General features: G+C 40.5%; 1 protein-coding gene across 1 annotated transcript in view; it reads right to left on the bottom strand.

Moving 5' to 3' along the window:
* Nucleotides 1-1,287: 1,287 nt before the first annotated feature.
* The window catches only part of LOC135071207 (dedicator of cytokinesis protein 4), a 76,884-nt gene continuing 53,171 nt past the window's right edge, over nt 1,288-25,000 (bottom strand). Inside the window, exons 25-35 of the mRNA XM_063964982.1 lie at nt 21,334-21,528; nt 20,149-20,290; nt 19,616-19,776; nt 13,261-13,368; nt 12,792-13,105; nt 11,085-11,174; nt 10,867-10,966; nt 10,170-10,345; nt 9,560-9,657; nt 7,824-7,970; nt 1,288-3,021 (exon numbers count right to left, since the gene is read on the bottom strand). Of these exons, the coding sequence (XP_063821052.1) occupies nt 2,852-3,021; nt 7,824-7,970; nt 9,560-9,657; nt 10,170-10,345; nt 10,867-10,966; nt 11,085-11,174; nt 12,792-13,105; nt 13,261-13,368; nt 19,616-19,776; nt 20,149-20,290; nt 21,334-21,528 (1,701 nt within the window). The 3' untranslated portion in view covers nt 1,288-2,851. The remainder of the gene's footprint in view (nt 3,022-7,823; nt 7,971-9,559; nt 9,658-10,169; nt 10,346-10,866; nt 10,967-11,084; nt 11,175-12,791; nt 13,106-13,260; nt 13,369-19,615; nt 19,777-20,148; nt 20,291-21,333; nt 21,529-25,000) is intronic.

A 25,000-nucleotide genomic window follows, 5' to 3' on the forward strand; every position in this document is an offset into this window, starting at 1 on the left:
TTTTAAATCAAAGTATTAAAGTCTGAACATCGAAAAAACGTGTTATAAAAGGAATGCCATCATGAATTAAGTGACGTGCTTTTTATAGTGTGTTATATAAATAGTTTTATATAATTATTTTTTAATTGATATTAATTTTGAATGATGTCATTATAGGTACCAATAATGGAATAAGTTTTGAAAAGATTTAATACCATATTTTGATAAAAACTTGAGATCGAAATAATGAAGCAATTTGACATGTACCAATATTTCATAAAAATATAAACTACGATTACAATCTAGACACTAAGTTACTTGGACTACACAATGCAATAATAGAAGTAATTGCGATCATAATAAAATTGATTTATATCATGTAGGTATAATAAGAAAAGTCAAAATACTTTAAAAAAGACTTAAGTATATAAATTGCACAGTTTACATTTGCATTGCAGTATTTGCAGTATGTCTGATAAAAATATGTTTAATATTACTAGATATTCGTTAAAAAAAAATCATGTCATTTGTACGAATTTCGCATAATGCTTTACGGTATAATTGTTTTTCGCTAATATGAGCGATATATAAAATCTATTATGAATACAAAATATTTTTAGAAGACGCAAAATTTCAGATTGAGCTCTTTCCTGGACTGTTTTGCCCAAATGCAATGGTTTTTTTCTTTATCATCAACATGATTACAATAAGAACGATGATAATGTCCAGTTGCTCGATTATTAATACATAAAAATACTTAGCATAATATTTCCTATAAATGAACTTAATCATAATTTCTGTGTAAAAATAGAAGCATCATAAGATATACAATGCATATTATATTTTCAATTTGGATTGGACGCAAATATAACCTAGAGATCCGGCATAATATATTTTTAGAAAAAAGTCCACAATATACTTAGGCCCGGTTTTTTGGATCGTAGTTAAAATAACCAATGGTCAAATTTGACAGATGTCAAATGACAAGTGGTTAAATATCAGAAAAAAATGTTTTTCGAACAATGGTTAACTTGACTTTTAGTACATTTTTTAACTATTGGTTTACATTTTGTCAATATTTAACCATTAGTAGCAAAATTTAACAATTAGTTATTTTAACTATGAATCAAAAAACTGGGCCTTAGCTGCTTCATTTTGAGCAAGAATTTTAGATTGTGCTTCTGTATATTTGCATGATGCATAGAATATTTATTGCTGCCGATATAAATAAAATAATTCATTCATATTTGCATGATACATAAAAATATTTTAGAAGTCTTATTTAAATTTTATATTTCATAAACCCAACTATAAAACGTTTTAACATAAAGCCAATTTAAAAATATAAATGAAAATGACTTACTTATGACAAAGTTAATACTTTTTTTAGGAATTATAAAAGCATATTTATCACAATTATAAAATGATCCATATTCTATGGATTTGAAATAGATAAAAAAAAATATTTAACAAGAAATGTGGATCGGTATAAAATCAAGATTGCAGGAATTTACTGCTCATTTAATTTACTATTTTATTTTCAAATGTATTTATTTGGTGTAAACAAAAAGATAATAATTAAACTACAAATAGTAAATCACGTGTACTATGACGCGGATGCATAAAAAATAAATGCAAACATATCTATATAAATATAATATTATTATCCACTTTTGGAATGATATGCTTAGCTAAGTTTAATCTTATAATATTAAAATAATTGTTGAATAAAATAGAATATAAATCTTAGCAATAAGCCGCAGCGCAACATTCAATCTAAAAAATGCAATATACGCAATAATAATAATCATTTTTTGAGTGAAAAATAAACCTTTGAGCTACTAGTTTTTTATCTGGATTTAATGAAAATAATGGTTTGATTTTAATTAAAAATACATACAAAAAACTCGTTTAAACATAATATTATTTCATTTAAATATTTAGTTTGGTCTTTCCATTAGTATCGAGAAAAATAAACACTAAACCCTAGTTTTTTTACTACTAATGATAACACTCACACGAAACTAGTTGCTGTGTTTTTCTTGTTATTACAACACAAGCTAGTGTGATCAATCGTTTACTAAAGCAAAATCAACTTACTTTAATAAATCATCTCATAAAATGGTATACATTCGTCAGTGTTACATTCGAGTTACTAATTCAATTTGAGCTGTCGCTTTCGTTCTAGTGTTTCGTAAAATGCGATTTTGTCCTTTTCTATTCGATTCTTACTGTTGTGTCAAGTGTTAAATTACTAACTTGAATAAAAAGTAAAATGTGCACAATCGCACTGATAATACAACAGTGTTGCATCTCAAAATATGAGTCGATTCTGAAAGTCGACAGTTTAATAAACACTAACAGGGCAGGCATATACCATCCTATACAAATTCCTGTCCAGATTCCAGTCAAAAACTTGCTTTGTGCTGCACAAAAAAGTCACATTTTGAGTTGCAACACTATAATATTGTCAGTGCGTATGATACATAATACATACATAAATAATAGGCTAGTTTTCTAAAAACAAAACTTTTAGTTCGTCGGTTACATTACCAAAAAATATTGGACACGTATATTTTTATTTGCAAATCAAACAAGGTAATTACTAAGTTATGGTGCGTTGAATTACCGCGTGACATCACAAAGTGCTACATTTTTAAGCACACCTTGACATCACGGGTCGCTTCTTTAGAACTTTGACGCGCTGTATCTCTTTTAATTTTCATTAGTTTGAAAAAGTGAAAATTACATGTAGAGTATTTTTTGATAAGTTAACCGACGGACTAACTTTTTTACCCAGGAAACATCCCTATTGGAAGGAGACACGTCAATCATGAAGCATAATAATAGTGGTGTTACCTAAGCTTTGGCGTTAACAGTGCGACTCGCCGTTCTCGTGGTGTCCCGAGTCGAAGCTGCTGAGGTGGCCGAGCCCCTTGGGCGGGATGGGCGGCGGCGTCTCGCCTTCATCCACGCGAAGCGGCTCCGACATCATTGAGATTATCTCCTCGTAGCGGAGGGACTCCACTGCTAGGTCGAGGTCTGGTGGTGTAAGGAAGATTATTGTTGGTCATTAAAACCTTGGTAAGAGCATTTTAAACACAAAACATTGATTTTTTTATTGTAAACTAGCGGATACGACAGACTTCGTTCTGTCAAAAATATTTGGAATGTGGCGGTTTAGAAAATGTTTGTATGGAAAAAAGAACAGGGCTGTTTTTAGGGTTTTCCCGGAAATAATTCGAATTTTCTCTCGCCGTAAAAACCAACCTTGGACTTCAACGAACATAAAAAAAAAGAATTGGTAAAATTGGTCCAGGGGTTGTTGCATTATACGCATACACATTTTGCGATTCATTTTTATATTATAACATAGCTTGTGTTGACACCACAGCACTGGGGGCGCCACTGTCTAGAAACGTCACTTGTCTAGCAGCAGTCAACACCAAGCAAAGCTCAACCAATGAGGTCTCATCAACTAACAATGTACCAGTGTCTCTGAAATCTTCCTACATTCTTCTGATTAAATTAGTTGCGGGTTTCAATGCAGTAAGCTGTCCCCTAGAATACGCAACCTTCACAGATTTTATTGGAGGCCAAGCTGTACATCCTCGGTATACAGGAGTTGCAGTGGTAAGAAAGAGAGATGGGATTAGTCCCGTAACAATGTTAGTGTCATACCGTTCTGATGCTGGCGATGATCGTCAGCATTAGTGTAGGCGTGTGCGTCCACGCTTACACCGGAATCGCGTTCATCAGCTGCCTCGGCCGGCCGGTTGGCGCGTCGAGGGACCGCTGGAGGCGTCTCTGTCTAGGAACGCTTGTGACCTAACCAATGAGCTCTCATCAACTACAATATCAGTTACATACCGTTCTGATACTGGGGACCATCAGGTCACAAGCACTCCTGGACAGAGGCGCTCTGTCCAAGAACACGTGTCGCTAACCAATGAGCTCTCATCAACTTCAATGTATCAATGACATACCGTTCTGATGCTGGCGATGATCGTCAGCATTAGTGTAGGCGTGTGCGTCCACGCTTACACCGGAATCGCGTTCATCAGCTGCCTCGGCCGGCCGGTTGTCTTGTCGCGTGACAGCTGGGAGCGCCTCTGTCCAGCAGCGCTTGTGACCTAACCAATGAGCTCTCATCATCTACAATGTATCAGTTACATACCGTTCTGATAACCTTCAGGTCACAAGCACTCCTGGACAGAGGCGCTCTGTCCAAGAACACGTGTCGCTAACCAATGAGCTCTCATCAACTTCAATGTATCAATGACATACCGTTCTGATGCTGGCGATGATCGTCAGCGTTAGTGTAAGCGTGTGCGTCCACGCTTACACCGGAATCGCGTTCATCAGCTGCCTCGGCCGGCCGGTTGGCGCGTCGAGGGACCGCTGGGGGCGTCTCTGTCTAGGAACGCTTGTGACCTAACTAATGAGCTCTCATCATCTACAATGTATCAGTTACATACCGTTCTGATACTGGGGACCTTCAGGTCACAAGCACTCCTGGACAGAGGCGCTCTGTCCAAGAACACGTGTCGCTAACCAATGAGCTCTCATCAACTACAATGTATCAATGACATACCGTTCTGATACTGGGGACCTTCAGGTCACAAGCACTCCTGGACAGAGGCGCTCTGTCCAAGAACACGTGTCGCTAACCAATGAGCTCTCATCAACTACAATGTATCAATGACATACCGTTCTGATACTGGGGACCTTCAGGTCACAAGCACTCCTGGACAGAGGCGCTCTGTCCAAGAACACGTGTCGCTAACCAATGAGCTCTCATCATCTACAATATACACTCGACATCAAATAAATCGCACCTCCCGCGACAAGCATTTTCAAACGTATGCATCCCCACTTCCCACCAATATTGGCACCATTTAAAAGGCAAGTTCTAACCTTCTTTTCATTAAAGGAAAGGTTTTTACCCCAAAAATGTGTCTTTAGAAGGATCCAGAGTCACTTCTTCAAAAAATAGGTAGTGACTCTTGAGCCAACTTTTATGGATATAAAACTGTTAAGTTGGGATTAATCGCTATCCATCTGTTAAAGAGGACACGTTAGATCATTATTTGGTTTTATAACCATAAAAATTGGTCTAATTGATCCCAGAGGTGGGCCCAAAGTGAGGTATTTTTTCACGTCACATTTATGGTATATGTTAATCATTTATTAAGAAATTAAATGAGTTTTTCTTTAAGGATATTTATTGGGCTTTCAAATAACACCAATATTGATGGGGCACCATGATTGTGTCTGAAGAAAATCTTTAAAATTCGCGTCGCGGAATGTGCGATTTATTTGATGTTGAGTATATATCAGTTACATACCGTTCTGATGCTGGCGATGATCGTCAGCGTTAGTGTAAGCGTGTGCGTCCACGCTTACACCGGAGTCGCGTTCATCAGCTGCCTCGGCCGGCCGGTTGGCGCGTCGAGGGACCGCTGGAGGCGTCTCTGTCTAGGAACGCTTGTGACCTAACTAATGAGCTCTCATCAACTACAATGTATCAGTTACATACCGTTCTGATGCTGGCGATGATCGTCAGCATTAGTGTAGGCGTGTGCGTCCACGCTTACACCGGAATCGCGTTCATCAGCTGCCTCGGCCGGCCGGTTGTCTTGTCGCGTGACAGCTGGGAGCGCCTCTGTCCAGCAGCGCTTGTGGCCTAACCAATGAGCTCTCATCAACTACAATGTATCAATGACATACCGTTCTGATACTGGGGACCTTCAGGTCACAAGCACTCCTGGACAGAGGCGCTCTGTCCAAGAACACGTGTCGCTAACCAATGAGCTCTCATCATCTACAATATATATCAATTACATACCGTTCTGATGCTGGCGATGATCGTCAGCGTTAGTGTAAGCGTGTGCGTCCACGCTTACACCGGAATCGCGTTCATCAGCTGTCTCGGCCGGCCGGTTGGCGCGTCGAGGGACCGCTGGGGGTGCCTCAGTCCAGATGCACTTGTGGCCTAACCAATGAGCTCTCATCATCTACAATATCAGTTACATACCGTTCTGATACTGGGGACCTTCAGGTCACAAGCACTCCTAGACAGAGGCGCTCTGTCCAAGAACACGTGTCGCTATCCAATAAGCTCTCATCAACTACAATGTATCAATGACATACCGTTCTGATGCTGGCGATGATCGTCAGCGTTAGTGTAAGCGTGTGCGTCCACGCTTACACCGGAATTGCGTTCATCAGCTGCCTCGGCCTGACGGTTGGCGCGTTTAGGGACCGCTGGGGGCGCCTCTGTACAGATGCACTTGTGGCCTAACCAATGAGCTCTCATCAACTACAATGTATCAATGACATACCGTTCTGATACTGGGGACCTTCAGGTCACAAGCACTCCTGGACAGAGGCGCTCTGTCCAAGAACACGTGTCGCTAACCAATGAGCTCTCATCAACTACAATGTATCAATGACATACCGTTCTGATACTGGGGACCTTCAGGTCACAAGCACTCCTGGACAGAGGCGCTCTGTCCAAGAACACGTGTCGCTAACCAATGAGCTCTCATCATCTACAATGTATCAGTTACATACCGTTCTGATACTGGGGACCTTCAGGTCACAAGCACTCCTAGACAGAGGCGCTCTGTCCAAGAACACGTGTCGCTAACCAATGAGCTCTCATCATCTACAATATCAGTTACATACCGTTCTGATACTGGGGACCTTCAGGTCACAAGCACTCCTAGACAGAGGCGCTCTGTCCAAGAACACATGTCGCTAACCAATGAGCTCTCATCAACTACAATGTATCAGTTACATACCGTTCTGATGCTGGCGATGATCGTCAGCATTAGTATAGGCGTGGGCATCAACGCTTACACCGGAGTCGCGTTCATCAGCTGCCTCGGCCGGCCGATTGGCGCTTCGAGGGACCGCCGGGGGCGCCTCAGTCCATAATATGCACTTGTGGCCTAACCAATGAGCTCTCATCATCTACAATATCAGTTACATACCGTTCTGATACTGGGGACCTTCAGGTCACAAGCACTCCTAGACAGAGGCGCTCTGTCCAAGAACACGTGTCGCTAACCAATGAGCTCTCATCAACTACAATGTATCAATGACATACCGTTCTGATACTGGGGACCTTCAGGTCACAAGCACTCCTGGACAGAGGCGCTCTGTCCAAGAACACGTGTCGCTAACCAATGAGCTCTCATCAACTACAATGTATCAATGACATACCGTTCTGATGCTGGCGATGATCGTCAGCGTTAGTGTAAGCGTGTGCGTCCACGCTTACACCGGAGTCGCGTTCATCAGCTGCCTCGGCCGGCCGGTTGTCTTGTCGCGTGACAGCTGGGAGCGCCTCTGTCCAGCAGCGCTTGTGGCCTAACCAATGAGCTCTCATCAACTACAATGTATCAGTTACATACCGTTCTGATACTGGGGACCTTCAGGTCACAAGCACTCCTGGACAGAGGCGCTCTGTCCAAGAACACATGTCGTTAACCAATGAGCTCTCATCAACTACAATGTATCAGTTACATACCGTTCTGATGCTGGCGATGATCGTCAGCGTTAGTGTAAGCGTGTGCGTCCACGCTTACACCGGAATCGCGTTCATCAGCTGCCTCGGCCGGCCGGTTGGCGCGTCGAGGGACCGCTGGAGGCGTCTCTGTCTAGGAACGCTTGTGACCTAACTAATGAGCTCTCATCATCTACAATGTATCAGTTACATACCGTTCTGATACTGGGGACCTTCAGGTCACAAGCACTCCTGGACAGAGGCGCTCTGTCCAAGAACACGTGTCGCTAACCAATGAGCTCTCATCAACTACAATGTATCAGTGACATACCGTTCTGATGCTGGCGATGATCGTCAGCATTAGTGTAGGCGTGTGCGTCCACGCTTACACCGGAATCGCGTTCATCAGCTGCCTCGGCCGGCCGGTTGGCGCGTCGAGGGACCGCTGGGGGCGCCTCTGTCCAAGAGCGCTTGTCGCCTGCAAAGAAATAACAGTCAGTGTGACACAAGAGAAACAAATTGGGTATTTGGGAGCATAAACCAATAACTTCCAAGGCCGGTGGACCGACGACCTCATGAAGGTAGGAGGAAGGCGGTGGTTGCAGGTCGCTCCAACCGATCAATATGGAAATCATTGGGGGAGGCCCATATTCAGCAGTGGATGCCCTGTGGCTGAAATGATGATGATTATACAGGGTGTTAGGTAAATGGGTATATGACCCGACACTAGCCCATGTTAACCTTTAACTATGGACGTGAAAAAATAATCACACTCCCATGGACGTCGGGTCTCACAGACCCCTATCTAACATTCTTCTTATTTTCATATCTGAATCAATTTGAATTTATTAAAGAGTTGATATATATCTAATAACTATTAATAAAGGATTTAGTAGTAAATGTAATCAAATTTTATCCAACATTTAATTATTTTTTGCAAATTTAAAAAACTTAGACATTTTTCAGTGTAAATTGACTTGCCATCACTTATAGGCTCCTTGATTCCAATCGATCATTAATAAATGAAAGTAATATTTTTTTCTTTGCTAATTAATAACCATGTAACATAAAAACATGAACAGAATTTCTGAAGGACATAAAATAAAAATTTTGACAAGGGTTGAAGTTACTAAAATTATACACAGTGGCCTAGAACACTAAAGACAAATTATTTCTACAGGCATGTGTTATCTTTCTTTGAGAACTTTAGAGTAGGCAAAATATACACCATTCAGAATCGGAATCTGCATCAATGGTGAATTCTAAGACATCTAAACTCAAAAGCAGAATCGTCTACAAGTAATACCTTACTCCTGAAATCTTCTTTAGATAGTTGGGCTAATAATATAGCTGATGTACTCAGATACTTTCTGCCATTATGTATTCTTAAAATAGAACAATTTACTTAAGATTATAATAATATAATATAAAAAATTATAGTTGACAAGTCACATCCATACAAGTATGTTTGTATGGAAATTATAGTCATCGGGTCTCCCAGACCCGGACAAAATTTTGAATGGTTATTACTCACGTAATAAGTGCCAGAAGACGCGATTTTATGCCTCCTCGGTCCAAACACAGTTAAAACTGAAGCTACTGAGATGGTTGAGAGCAACACGTGCCGGGCAGGTGTTTAAACCGAGAAATCGGAAAGGGGGGTGGGCCTCTGAGACCCGACGTCCATAGTTAAAGGTTAACATGGTCATATAAATGGTATGGTGAAGTCAGAAAATTAATATCTTCATTTTAATTATTTTATTTTTCATACAAATCGGATTTTATAAAATTTATTTTGTATGAAAATTAAAAAAATTAAAATGATGATATCAAATTTCTGACTTCACCATACCATTTATATGCCCGTGTTAACATGGGCTAGTGTCGGCTCATATACCCATTTACCTAACACCCTGTATAATTTCTCATACGAGGTTTACGTAGGTGAGCACGCTTGAACTAAAAATTTCAGATCAGAAAACCGGGTGTGAATCGATGACATAAGTTTTGGGGATCGTTTCAGAATAAGGGAAGAGTAGAAGAATAAAATTAGAAACGTTATTTTACCTGAAACCCTTGGGGGTAGAGGGGGCGCGTCGCCTGGCTCGCTCCAAGAAGCGCGACTGTGCCTACGAGTCTCCACCACTTCGCCGTCTATGGACTCGCTGTCACAACAAAAAAGTTTTACCATATTATTGCAGGAAGAGTATTTTTTTAATATTCGATTTTTAACTTGTAATCGAGATCCAATCGATTGCAACCCCAGTTAGCTAGGTAAGCAACTACTTCTGTCCTTTAAGCGATCGCGAAATTCATTATCCACGAATGTTACTTCGAGGTTACAAATTCCTATGAGATTCGAAATCAAAACTACGTTTCCATAACTGTAGATAATATAACTTTTGCTGTCGAGGTTGAATTAATGACATCTCATACATCCACTATTTTCTTAACTAAAGAAAGTGATCAAAGTTGTCTCGAATTTTTCCCTGATTATTGAACAATATCTTTATTAAACAGAAGAAACATAATGCCCAAACTGCACGCATAGGAAAGTTGAATGAATGCTACTGACAATACCACTCTTGTAGCGAAGTTTTGGGTTGACACTGTACAGGTTTAAAGAAGAAGCTTTTTTATTATTGATCATTGATCAATCAAACTCAATGTCTCTTACCGATAATTCTCCAAAGGTGGTCTGGTAGGGCTCCTCGGGTCGCCCGACTTGGGCCTGGTGGGCAGAGGCGGCGCGGACTTCACCATGGCGGCATCCTCCACCATCGAACAGTCGCGGTTGTCGCCGCCCACGCTGTGAGACATCACGCTCGGCTCCGACGAGTCTTCTAGTGAGTACTGAAGGAACAAATGATTGGGAATTTACAAATTAACATAATCATTTATTAGCCTCCCAATGGCAAAGTCCATTGAAAATGATCTCACTTTTGCACATTGTTTAGTTACTATTTCCCAAATAAAAAACTATAAATTTTCTTCAAGGGTCGAAATATAGAATAGAATAGAAAAGTTTTATTGACACAGTAAAAAAAGACACAATACAGAAAAAAAGAACAAAACACATAATATGTAGGCTATTAAAACAAGAGGTGAGAAAAAACTGTGCCAAGGCACCCGCTCAGCATAGAGTAGTTCCGTATTTATTTACCCAAAGAATATAAACTAATTTGTTAAAGATTTAATAAAAAGTTATAATTTAAAGGAATTCAAAGGAACAGCACTGTTTATCCTGTTTTATTACATACATCGCATCGTCATTGATTGTAAGACACATAAATTAATTTATTTTCAGATAGATTTCAGCATATGGATTCAATCAAAGTAATATATTTTACTCATGGATATTATTGTATACTTACTATAGGTTTGTTATAAAGATGTCCATCCTCATAATAGTTATCACTCTGTTGTATACTTTGAGATCGTTTATCCAAATTAGGTACAGGTGGTAATGGAGTACTGAAAAAAAAAACAAAGTTTAGCTCTAAAATCTAACATCATGACATGCGTATATCGAGGTAAACCATGTAGTTATCACTCATTTGATGATCGATTTGACATCTCGATTATCACTTACTTTACGATGCTTTCAGAGAGTTGTCTCCGTGCACGAGCCAAACCTGGCCCCAGGTTTTGCCGTAGTTGGTTGAACCTTTCCACCAACCGCCTGTAAGAAAGAATATGAATGAACTTAATAACGCACCTTAAAACGCCTTTCGATTATGTACATGCAAATGTTTCGAAAGTAAAAACTTAGTAGTGTTACTTTCTAAGGTAAGGCGTTTTTGAACGTGGCGTTTCTACTGAACTCTCCAAAGAGGATCGCAGCCTATTAAATCTACTAAATCTTGTGTAGTTACTTACCTATGCAGAGGCTTGACTTCCTCCGGTGCTAGTCTGCCATGCAATGTCAGGCAGGCATCCACAACAGCTAACTGAGATGCCACAAGTCTCCTTAACTTAGCTGCGGCCGCAGCCTCTCTCGGCGTGGCGTTTCTACTAAACTCCTATGAGAATTGCAACCTACTGACGCGAATATTGCGTAAAGTAACTTACCTATGCAGAGGCTTGACTTCTTCCGGCGCTAATCTACCATCTAATGTCAGGCAAGCGTCCACCACAGCCAACTGAGACGCCACAAGCCGCCTTAGCTTGGCAGCGGCTTCTCTCGGCGTGAAAATTTCAGCCTACTGACGCGAATCTTGTGAATAGTAACTTACCTATGAAGTGGTTTGACTTCCTCCGGCGCCAGTCTGCCACGCAATGTCAGGCAGGCGTCCACCACAGCCAACTGAGACGCCACAAGCCTCCTTAGCTTGGCAGCGGCCGCGGCTTCTCTCGGCGTGAAAATTGCAGCCTACTGACGCGAATCTTGTGAATAGTAACTTACCTATGAAGTGGTTTGACTTCCTCCGGCGCCAGTCTGCCATGCAATGTCAGGCAGGCGTCCACAAATGCCAACTGAGACGCCACAAGCCGCCTTAGCTTGGCAGCGGCCGCGGTTTCTCTCGGCGTGAAAATTGCAGCCTACTGACGCGAATCTTGTGAATAGTAACTTACCTATGAAGTGGTTTGACTTCTTCCGGCGCTAGTCTGCCATGCAAAGTCAAGCAGGCGTCCACCACAGCCAACTGAGACGCCACAAGCCGCCTTAGCTTAGCAGCGGCTGCAGCCTCTCTTGGTGTGGCGTTTCTACTGAACTCTCCAGTAAAAATTGCAACCTACTGACACGAATATTGCGTAAAGTAACTTACCTATGCAGTGGCTTGACTTCCTCCGGCGCTAATCTGCCATGTAATGTCAGGCAGGCGTCCACCACAGCCAACTGAGACGCCACAAGCCGCCTTAGCTTAGCAGCGGCCGCAGCCTCTCTCGGCGTGGCGTTTCTACTAAACTCCAATGAGAATTGGAGCTTATTGATGCAAATCTTGAGCAGAAACTTACCTATGCAGAGGCTTGACTTCTTCTGGCGCTATAGTTCCAAAATACTGGACTGTCCTGTCGATGACATTGACAGTGGGGCGCCACCGTCAATACCGGATCGCTGGTTCAGATTTTTGCCATGTTGGAAACCATATAGTTGAACGATGATAGCGCCCCCCTGTCATTGAGTTTGGTGGGACAGTTCAGCGTGGGTCATCTATAGTCTGTCATGCAATGTCAGGCAGGCGTCCACAAAAGCCAACTGAGACGCCACAAGCCTTCGTAACTTGGCAGCGACCGCGGCTTCTCTCGGCGTGAAAATTGCAGCCTACTGACGTGAATATTGTGTATAGTAACTTACCTATGAAGTGGTTTGACTTCCTCCGGCGCTAATCTACCATGTAATGTCAGGCAGGCGTCCACCACAGCCAACTGAGACGCCACAAGCCGCCTTAGCTTAGCAGCGGCCGCGGCTTCTCTCGGCGTGGCGTTTCTACTGAACTCTCCAGTAAGGAAAGCCTGCTCGTATTTGGTGATTCCTCCTTGGACATTCGCATCGATGGTGCCTTGCAGCCGCATGGAGAACGGGTTTATGTTGCGAGTGGGGTCTGCAGTGTACTGGGAAATTAGGCTGCGTAGTTCGCGCTCGGTTGCTTCCATTGTCTCGCATGCGAACTGTGGAAATGATAGAAGATTATTTGTAAGCATTGCTGAATAGTTAAATAACAGACGATGGTACATCAAGCTCAACACTAACCTCTGTAATATGGGCGATTTTGCATCAACAATGTATGCCTGATCAACATAAGTAATTGTTAAAAGTAACTTACTTCGACTGGCGGAATCTCTTCAACGGACCTCGACACAACTTCTGACCAACGGAGTATGCCAGGCAGAGTATTTTCTGTCACTAACGTAGTTCGTTCAATCCAGAGGCTCTGTAAATGTAAAATAGCATTTTTACATCTACCTGCGATTGGAAGTCATACACTTAGATAATGTAATAAATACTGATCCTGATATATTAGGTTTATGTCCAGTTTTCATAGTACTCAAACTTTGTCACAAGTCGCATTTTTAGCTTAAATAATTATCTTTGATCCATATCTATGGACAGCTTACAGCGGAAGTTAGCAAGTGAATGTTTCTACGCAGTGTTTGATGGGGTAACTTTATCCAGTTGAGAACGTACAGTCTAATTTTTTAGAAATCAGCAGAAATGTCATCAAATATGGCCAACTGACATAAAAATATTTTTAGTCTGTGAACTAGTGATGCGACAAAACCTCTCGTTAATCGCGAAGTGAAATTATTGTAGTACTTGCGTATCATCGCCGGGTGATCGTCAAAATACTAAAAATATGCAACAAAGTCGCAACATTGAATGTGAACTGATCATGAAATTTTCGAGAACAGGAAACAAACTGTATGCACAGATGTAATCAAGAAACACACTGAACAGTAAAACAATCAATTATCCTTAAAGTCATTAAACTTCAAATAGTTGCAAAAAGTTCTGTTTGACAGTGTTGCTACTAGTGACATCTCGCTCGCTCAGTTCTTTGTTGCTCTATTCCGCTAGGCTAGGGAGGTTATTTAAGATGCTATCAATGAGGATCAGTACTGTTGTAGAAAATTCAATAAAACTAGTATCTACGTTAATCTTTAAGACATAAGAAAGATATGTCTTTTTGAATTATCCAAATCGGACCATTACTTACGAAGATATTAAGTAATAAACATAGGCCGTTTTTGCCGCTAAAAGTCAACGTACGCAGGGCCGCGTGACGTCATTATATCCGAATCGAGCGCAGCCGGCGTACTATTGGGATGGAAAATATTTTTTTCCAGCTAAACTATCAGTTTTAGAAAAAAACTTTTAATAACATTTATTCATCAAAATAAAGTAACCTATCGACCAGTAATTTTTAAAAATAAGTATCGCTATGTCCAAAAACCACATTTTCATAGGATTCGATGCAATGCGGAGACGCGGTTTTTTTTTTTTTTTTTTTTTTTTTTTATATTTATTTCTATGCACCTCTGACGATTGCATATCAGAGCCTTTTTTATTATGCAATTTTCAATTTTTTATCTGGTGTGTTTTTAAAAGTTTTAGTTTTGATTTTTTACCAGTGTTTATTTTCTTGATATTTTGTTTAAAGTAATTTTTATTTTATTTAGTTTTCTAAAGGATGCTAAGTTTAATTTTCCGTTTTATCTGTTTTTTAATATGCCAAATAGGTTTTCTGTTGTTTTGTTTCTTGCTTGTTTTGATTCGCGATGATCGATTTCAGGACTTCCTTTGACGTTACATTTTAACAATTATTTTGATTTCTAGGTTAAGTTTGCAGGTTTTTCTTTAAGTAATTTTTTCTAGTTTCTATTCTAAAAATTTGCCCATCTGTACACTTTTCTTTAATGTTTTTCTAGAGTAATCTCATATTACTTAGGTAACATTGGTGTTATTATTGTTTTTGTGTGCGCCTTTATGCCATAGTGTTCAGAGTGAGCTTTAGTTTCAAATAGTTCAAATTTACTCATGAAATTGTCTTCTATTTGATTAATTTTTAATAATTTTGAATGAAATACTGTTTCTTTTCCAAATTCTAATTTACATGCCAGAAGTGTGTAGTGGGAATTTTGAATTTTTCTAATTAACTGACTTTTAAAATTAATATTGTGTTTTCCTTTTTCAGAAGTACAGCGACGTCGATTGAGGCAGTTGGCGACCAGGTGAGTTGTGAGCTGGATGGTGATATCGCCCGCGGCAACCTTAGCAGTAGGCCACTGTGGATCTGGCCAACGCGTCCCACCGCCTGCGCACTGGGCAGTCGTTGCTGAACGCATTGTGCTGGACGTGCTCCGCTTTGGCTCGCTGACAGTTCCGGCACGACGGTGCCCCGCCAGCGAGCTTCTCGGCGCAGTCGGTGCTAAGGTGTGGCCCTCCACAGTGGCTGCAGACATCCGCGGGCTCCGTGCAGAATCGCTTGCTGTGGCCGTAACCCAGACACTTGGTGCACTGCACCAGCGGTGACTGGTCGGCCACTCGGATGTGCTGCAAGTCGATGTGCACGGTTCCCGCATCAGTCGCTCTCCGCCAGATTGCCGGCGATACGCTCACAACTATGTGACGTGTATGGGGGTTTCTGGCCTTCTTAGTATACCTTACTTGGACGCGGTCCTCCCCTTCGCGGAGTCCATGAAAAATGCCCCTGTTCTGATTTCTCAGAGCCTTCAGGACGTCTTCGTCGCTGTTAAGCAACAAGACGTCCTTCAGGACTAGGAGCGGGTCTTTATTTTTCATGTCCTCCGCGACTAGGAGGCCCCCGTCTTCGATTCTTGCCTTCACCTTCCTCCTTTCCTCCTCCGAACTACACCCCATAATTATCTTTTGATCCTTGGCCTTTCTGATCTTATCAACCTTCACCCATCCCTCCTTGGCGTTGACAGCGTCCCTGACCTTCCGCAGCACCTCCTCCCCTGTCTCCATCGCGTCCTTAGACGTGACCACGATGGAGTGCAGGGCCGACCTAACAGGCAGGCGCTGCTGTCCGGGCACGGACGCCGCGACGCTGGCATAGGTAGGTTGCCCACTATTCGTCCTATGTTTCTCTGCCTCTTCCCTAATCTCATCCAGTTTCTTGCTATTCTCCAGCAGAAGTCTTCGATTCTCCCTTATTTCAGCCAGTATTCTATCCTCCTCCTCTCTACTGTCCCTTTCCCTATCCGCTTCCTTCTCTTTTACAGGTTCGGGCTCGGCGACCTTCTTCGCCGGAGCCTTCCCCTTCCTCTCCATCTCTGCCTCCTTCACCAGCTGATACAGCCGATCCAGGGCCTGCGTGACGTCGGTCTTGATGTCACCGCGCAGGTTTCTGGCTGTGCCAAGGGACATCTTGGCCTTCTGCAGGCAGGCCCTGGCTTCGGCTGTTCTTTCCTTAATTGCAGTTGCGGGCAGCTTGGGTGAGCTCGCCGACGCTGCCTCCACGGAAGCCCGACGCACTGGCGCGGGTTTCTTGGGGGCCTTCGGGGGCTCGGCCTGCGGCGGGGTTGAGTCGGAGCCAGAAGAAAGCCCAGCTTTCCCTGTCTCCCACTCGCCGACGCTGCGTCTCACTCTCCCTGCCCTCCTGATAGGTGGGGACTCCGGAGACCTCTGCTGGACCTCGTCGCTGGGCTTCTTCGCTGGAGTCCTGAAGCCGAACATGGCGTCAGAGGTGCGTGTCGCCTAATATGTGGGGTGATAATACAATCAACAGTCCGTATGACCGCGTTAAAAGAAAAAATAAAATAAATAATAATTAAAAAGTTTGTAAAAGTTATAAATATGTCGCTTAAAACTATAATTTTTCCTTTTCCAGGTACTTTCCAGTCGGAGCGGCGACCACTGCAGCAGCAGGTAAGTCCAATATGTGTCAGTCTTATGTTTTTAATATGTCTTTTTCTTTTGCAGGTACCCGCTGCGGCGGCGTCGCAGCCCGAGACGGTCAAATAAATAATGCGTCGCAGTAAAATTGTTTACTGGTCAAAATATAATTGTATATAGGTCAACTTACTTATTCAGTAAGGTCTAAAATGCTTAAAACTAAACTCTAATTATTTCAAGTTATCTGTCCAATGATATGGTGCCCTACAAAGCTCAAAACCGCGATAATAATTTTTGGCCCAATGCAAAAAGTCTACCTCCCTAGACACAAAAGGGTGGGTGGGAGGGCGATTTTTCAAAGTTCTTGACCTCCGATCGCAACAAATGAGGTGTCTACGGATAGGGCTCGCCGAGACGAATCCAAAAAGCCGAAATACGCCGGGGGTGGCCCTAGAAAATTTTGAAAATGACGCCCAAAAACCGTCTCAGATCCCAAAAGAAACACTAAAGACCGCCAAAAAAGCAGAATTTAGTATGAGACGATGTCAATCGAACGTCACGGGGGTGCTAAACCGAGAAGGGTGAAACTATTTAAGCGAAAAAATTTTGAAAATCCGACCAAAAATTACCAAGTTATAAAATTTTGTATGAAAAATTTCTAAGTCAATATTAAAAATCTAAAAAGTTGAATAAAATGTCCAAATGGGGTGCTAGGGGTCTCAAAATGCTACGGGGGTGTAGGCAAAAAATTTGCGCTCAAAACAATGTATATAACCTATAGGTATGCTATTATTTTCTAGAAATTAGAGTTGCGGAGACGCGGTTGGGGTGAGTGTAACTTAATGATTGTTTGTATTGAACATAATAATACATAATATGATGCTAATACCCATTTTCGGGCCTGGGGGGGGGGGGATAAGTCATACCCAGCTTATAGCCTGGGGGGAGGGGCAAGGATTACCCAGCTTCTGGCCTTGGTGGGAGGGGGGGAGAGGCAAGTCATACCCAGTTTCTGGCCTGGGGGGGGGTAAGTCATACCCAGCTTCAGGCCGAGGGGGAGTCATACCTAGCTTATGCTCATGGACTGGCGGAAGGGGCTAGCCTTACCCAGCTTCTGGCCTTGGGGAGGGGGGGGGGGGGGTCAAGTCATAACCAGTTTCTATGGGCTGGGGGAGGGGCTAGCCTTACCCAGCTTCTGGCCTGGGGGCGGGATGGGGGGGTCAAGTCATACCCAGTTTCTGGCCTGGGGGGGGGGGGGTATGTAATACCCAGCTTCTGGCCGAAGGGGAGTCATATCCAGCTTATGCTTATGGCCTGGGGGGAGGGGCAAGCTTTACCCAGCTTCTGGCCTGGGGGGAGGGGGAAGGGGTCAAGTCATACCCAGTTTCGGGCCTGGGGGGGGGGGGGGGGGGTAAATCATACCCAACTTCTGGCCGAGGGGGAAGTCATGCCCAGCTTATGACCTGGGCAGAGGAGGGGGGCGGGGGAGTCATACCCAACTTCTAGGCTAACATTAAATAGATTTCCAGGAGGGAGCAGCTGTCCTTTCCTGCAGCAGCTGGCCCGCCCATGGGAACGGCGAATAGATAGGTAGGTACGTAGGTTTAACTCAGAAAAACTAAATAACAGGTAGATATTGCGTGTACATCGAGATGATCTTCATAACAATGTCTTGTAGCCTAGGCAGAGTGTATCTGCCTCAGCTATACCTTATTAATAGAAGTAAATAAATAAATATTATACATTTTTATATTTTACTTAGAAGAAGATAATTATGACTCTAACAACACTTATGAACACTTTATTTGAATAAATCGCCAAATATACCACCGCGGAGACCCCAATCACGTCTCTGCGTTCCATTGAATCGTATGAGCGTATGGATTTTTTGCGTTATTTTTCACAATTTCTATTTTTAAAAATTACTTATCGATAGCTTACTTTATTCTGATGAATAAATGTCATTACAAGTTTTTCTCTAAAACTGATAGTTTGGCTAGAAAAAAATATTTTCTATCCACGCAGTACGCCGGCAGCGTTCGGATCGGATATAATGACGTCATCGTCCCCGCGCCGGGCGGTCAGTGAACTTTTTTAGTAATTTGGCCATAACTTCGTCAATTTTTGTCGTAGAAAAAAAATTTTTGGACTGTGTATTAAGGATTTTTTAGCCCTATAAATCTGCATTCACAGCTAAAAATCGAAATGATCCTCATTGAAAAAAGATTTTTATTTTCTTTTATTTTATTTACTTATATAGAAAAATAAGCAATGGAACAATACGTAAGAATAATTGCATAAAAAAGTAAAATAATTTTGTTTAAATAAAACCGACTAAAAATTAAACTGACTCCGAAAAAGTAGGTATACACTAAAAGTAGAAAAATAATTTTACGTTATCTCCAATATAAAATTAATCAGTAATCGGAATAAGTGAATACTTAAAATAATATCGATTAAATTTACAGATTATTGTCTATGACTCACAGGTTACAGCACTGATGTGTCAGAGACAAGTCATAGACAATATGGAGATAACACATGATTTTAAACGTCAAGTCAATTTGACAAGTCTCACAAATTTTCATCGTCCACGTATTTTGCTAAAATAATTTGTTTCAAAGATTGATTTCAAACTTGTATAAACGTGAAAATAAACTTGGTTTCATGGGCTTGTTAAATAATGTGTATGATATTATGAACACGTAAGTGATTATGGTGTAATTGTGTATGAAAGTGTTTGTTTACATCTCTGCTGGATTCTAAAAAATCAAGGTATAGACGACAACGAGTAATCTATTGTTAACATTAATCTATGGTACCTTGAACTCGTTGTCCTTGTCTATGGGCGGCTTGTGGAGCGGCCGGTCGCACAGGAAGGTGTCGACGTCGTTGGTGCCGTAGAAGCGCTTGAGCTGGTCGGGCGCGCCGTTAGGCCATGTGCGCCTTTTTGCTACCGGCTTTACATTGCAGATTTGGATGTCTAAAATTAACGAATGGTAAAATCAGAAGATTTATATTGGGACAAGATAAGGTTAGAGCTAAATTTGGTGTCAGGGTCACGCGAATCATCCACGCGGGTGGTACGCACGTTTCGTAAACGTGGATGACCCACTTTGTGTAAATCAGCGCGGATGGTACACGCGGGCAGTTTTATCTGTAAAACGGTACTACGCATGACCTAGCTCGTGACACGGTCCGCGTATCATCTGTGCCGGCGCACGCGTGACTTTTGCTAGCCTAAACGATTTTAGAATCCAAAAATAATTAAATTACATAACTTTCTAGAACAATTTTATTCGGCAAAGCCTTCATTGCGTTTTAATTTATAATAAGTTAATGTTTATTTACTTACATTGTGTATCAGAAGCGATAATGGACTCGTCTGGTGGCGTGTTGCGCATGAGAATGTGCGCAGAGACATATTCCGCTTGCAGACGCTGCGTGAACGCTCCGATACGCTCGTAGTCTTGGCCGCGGTATACAAACTGTTTATTCTGCAATACAAATACGTTCTAAAAAAATATCCTACCCAGAGTATACCATAAATGAGTGGCATTCTTCATATTCGATTCTTCAAGCTGAATTGAAGCGGATTTATGACGTTTAATTACATTCAGACATCAGTAGATAATAATAATAATAATAAACTAGCTAAGTACAGAGATCTTTCAATAGAAATCAGAACGCAATGGCGTGTAACCACAGTCTTAGTAGTTCCAATTGTAATCTCCAACACAGGAGTCATCCCTAGACAGTTACACACTAGCCTACGCACCTTGGACATAGCCCCAACTATTTATAAATTAATACAGAAAGCGACCATTCTGAATACATGCAGGATAGTAAGAAAGTTTTTGAATATTGCTTAAACTAAAGTAATTGGGATGCATTTGGCTTCGGCCCGTGCTCCTAAAATTTGCCTCTTAGGAGAGAAAATAAATTAAGAAACAATATAATAATAATAATAAATACTCTTTATTGTACACCACATAAAAAGAAACAGAAAGAAAAGGAACACATAAGGTACAATTAGGCGGTCTTATCGCTATGAAGCGATCTCTTCCAGACAACCTATAGATAGCGCAATACAAACAAATAGTCTTACAGCAGGATTAGGTATTTTAAAATGGTAATGTGAAAGCGGAATCACCGCTAAACATTAATAAGCATGATGCACTTCGTGCTAACTCCGCAGACACAAAGATCAAAGTTTCACTTCGTAGAGCGTTGCTAGCTCTGCAGGCACAAAGATCGTAGTCGTAAAGACACATGTTCTTACGTTACCTCACTAGACTTATCCTTACAAACTACACTTACTCTCACAAACAACGGACAGACTTTCCCATAGAAGCCCACTCTAAAGTACTCCGGATCGGGCCTCAGTTGTTCCAGCACGGAGTCTAAGAAAGTCGCGTGAGTGCGTAGACAGTGAGCCAAACGCGCGTAGTCGCAAAGCTTCACTTCGTAGAGCGTTGCTAGCTCCAAAGATTGTAGACACAGTAATCACATGTTAACACAGTTATCTCATAAGACTTACCCTCACAAACAACGGGCAGCCTTTCCCGTAGAAGCCCACTCTAAAGTACTCCGGCTCGGGCCTCAGTTGTTCCAGCACAGAGTCTAGGAACGTAGCGTGAGTGCGAAGGCAGTGAGCCAAACGCGCGTAGTCACAAAGCTTCACTTCGTACAGCGTTGCTAGCTCGCGAAGTAAGGGGAGACCCTTTTCCCAACACTGTAATGGAGATATGCTTATAGTCTTTTTCACGTAAGATGATCCGTATGACACTTCAAGGTTATCCATATTACGCATACTACATATGCAGAATATATTTGAAAAAATATTTGTATTTTATTAGCAATATAATAAAAAAAAATTAACTACTTGTCTTGAAATACATAGTAAAATCTGAGTCTATTGATTATATTTTAATTAAATACGATGTAAAAATATTTTTTATTTAATGTACGCAATGTGTGAAACGGAATAGATTTAGTGCTGGGGTATTTCTTGTATAATAAAATCGATTATTTCCGCGGTTCATTAATCGATTACAGTGAATACTTAGTTATTAAAAACATCACAAAAATCAACTATATTTTTCGATTATTGACTTTAATAAACGCATTGAAAATAAATTAATAGTTTTTAATTTAAAGAAACAGAACCAGTACTTTTTAGGAATCGTTTTTTTAAACACGAACCATGAAATTTGAATATTATCAATAAAAAATTGTTACAATAATATTTGTAATTAAAAAAAAACATGTTTTTTGTTAAATAACACCTATACAAAATATTTCTCTAAAAGTAGGTTTTACTAACTCTTCGAAAAAAATCGATAGATAAATCGCTATGGTTTAGTTATGTGACATCTCTAAATCTTTCAAACTCGAAACGTCATACGGATCATCTTAGGTGAAAAAGACTATAGATAGTATATACATGACATCTAGTTCTAAACAAAATCTATATACAGTGTGTCCGGGCTTGTAGTGATCAAACTTTAAAGGCGTAATCTATGGACAATTTTATCGATGAAAATACTTCAAATTTGGGGCCTGACCCATTTCTCGAAAAATTACATCGATTTAAGTTTTTAATTTTTAGCTTTCACCTCTTCTTTAAAAAACAAGTGAAAGCGTGGGTAGCTTAACATTAATAGGCAAATATTTTATATCATGCGATAGCCAATAAAATTATCTATTAGTAGAAGAAGAAAACAGACACAAGTTTCATACATTTTATGGGAGTAAGAATGGATTTAATTAGAAAAATACATTACTTTTTTCACTTCTTTTTCGGTTATTTTCCAACACAAGAAAAACCAGGTCGTTATGGTATGTTTTATTTGCATTGTATTTTTAGTATTTGAGCTATTCTACAAAACGAATGTAAATTTATTAGTCTACGTCTATTAGTTTCGACGTAATTGTTGAACAAAGATACCCCTTCCCAGCGGTTTCCATAGTAATCGGAATAAGTTGTGTGATTCTTTCAGGCAGTGTATTTTCGCATGTCGCGTGCGCTATGGAAACCGCTGGGAAGGGGTATCTTTGTTCAACAATTACGTCGAAACTAATAGACGTAGACTAATAAATTTACATTCGTTTTGTAGAATAGCTCAAATACTAATAATACAATGCAAATAAAACATACCTTAACGACCTGGTTTTTCTTGTGTTGGAAAATAACTGAAAAAGAAGTGAAAAAAGTAATGTATTTTTCTAATTAAATCCATTCTTACTCTCATAAAATGTATGAAACTTGTGTCTGCTTTCTTTTTCTACTAATAGATAATTTTATTGGCTATCGCATGACATAAAATATTTGCCTATTAATGTTAAGCTACCCACGCTTTCACTTGTTTTTTAAAGAAGAGGTGAAAACTAAAAATTAAAAACTTAAATCGATGTAATTTTTCGAGAAATGGGTCAGGCCCCAAATTTGAAGTATTTTCATCGATAAAATTGTCCATAGATTACGCCCTTAAAGTTTGATCACTACAAGCCCGGACACACTGTATATAGGGTCCTTCTAAATCAGCTACGTTCCGTTTAATGGGAGCATGTATACGTCACACTGAATACGTTCCCAAAGTTTGAGCCAAAAATTCAGGCTAGTTTCCGAGATAATTAAGGAAACAACTTCATTTCTTATCAACCCAATACAACACCCTGTTCAGCTGATTCACTACTACACTGACAAAAATCCGCACGCACACGAGCTTACGTAATGGCCGCCATTGCGCTTGTGCTGCCGTTGGGCCACTGGCCGCGAACACAAGAGTGCCGCCGGACGACGGACCGGGCGCCACACAAGCTATTCTAGGGCTACTACTAGTTATTTAAGGAATTAAATTAAGCAGAAAATTAAAGTTTATTTATTTTTGGTAACATAAAAAAATCTTATGTGGTAAGTACTTATTTAGTGGCCTTAATGGAATGATGTTTATTCAAAAGTTCGTTAAAATACTTTTGCGCTTGTAAAAATCTTTTATTTCAAACGTAGCAACGAAACGAAGCAAAAAAGTTAGTTGCCGAAATCAATGGCTTATTTTTATGCCATACACAAATGGGATAGTTACCATGACTATGAAATTTAGAATTACGGTTATTATTACGATAAAGCAGGCACATTTTTCATGTTAATTTTAATCGCTTAATATCCCCTTAGCAAATTAAAAATGTGATTCGTAATTGACTCGATCATAGCAGAAACTAAACGCTATCGAATTATCTACCTGTGATTATCGGCAGTCTTTAGTATTCCGAAGTAAATAAGTAAATAATTGTTCCCAACTATCAATTTTAAACTGAAATAATAATCATTAAAATCATCGTAGAAACAAAAAAAAATTATAAAAGTAAATAATGATAGTTTTATTATTGTTAAGATTAGAAAGAATTTTGGAGTTGACATCCTTATTTATGCGTGGCGGAGTCGGTGGTATCAAAGACAGCCGTCCCTCACAATAGCCGACCGCGCTAGTGTTGTAAGAACCTCGAGTCTTTAAAGTCTTTATTTTGAGACTTGAGTTTATTTTTAAGACTAGGACTCGTTAGTCACATGAATAAGGGAATAATTGAGTCTTCCGAGTCCTTTCGAGTATTTTAAGTTCTTTGAGCTAGACTGAATCATGACATGAACTTGAGTTGGTGTATACTAATAGGCAATAATGAGTGATTTCATATCATCATCCGTATGTTATATCCTAATTGAAAATAAAATAAATCGCACAATACAAATGTAATATCAATAAAATTGCATTAAACGCAAATAATCGAATCAGAAGTATCCATCTAAAGACTGACGATTTTCGTAATCAAAAAGTTAAAACGGTCCAATAAAATAATAAACACACAGTCTTAATTCATAGCTATTTTATTTTCTTCAAACTTTTAATAAGTAAGATTCCAAGACTCGAGTGTCGTATGGTACAACACTAGCCGGCGCGCAGCAAACGAACTTTTAGACACGTGCCGCCGCCTTTAGACACGTGCCGCCGGCCGCCGGCTAGCGCAATGTACACTCACCAAAATAAAATTAAGAAATGCAACAAACTTTTTTTTACTATTCAAATTAAAATTGTGTTTATTGTTAAATCACAGGTACATAAGATAGGTCATAAATAAATACCAAGTTGGAACGGAAATGATTCGGAAATTTTATTTAACTAATTAGGTACCTACCTACCTCATCTACT

Source organism: Ostrinia nubilalis, chromosome 4 (genome assembly GCF_963855985.1).
Source record: "Ostrinia nubilalis chromosome 4, ilOstNubi1.1, whole genome shotgun sequence".
NCBI lineage: Eukaryota > Metazoa > Arthropoda > Insecta > Lepidoptera > Crambidae > Ostrinia > Ostrinia nubilalis.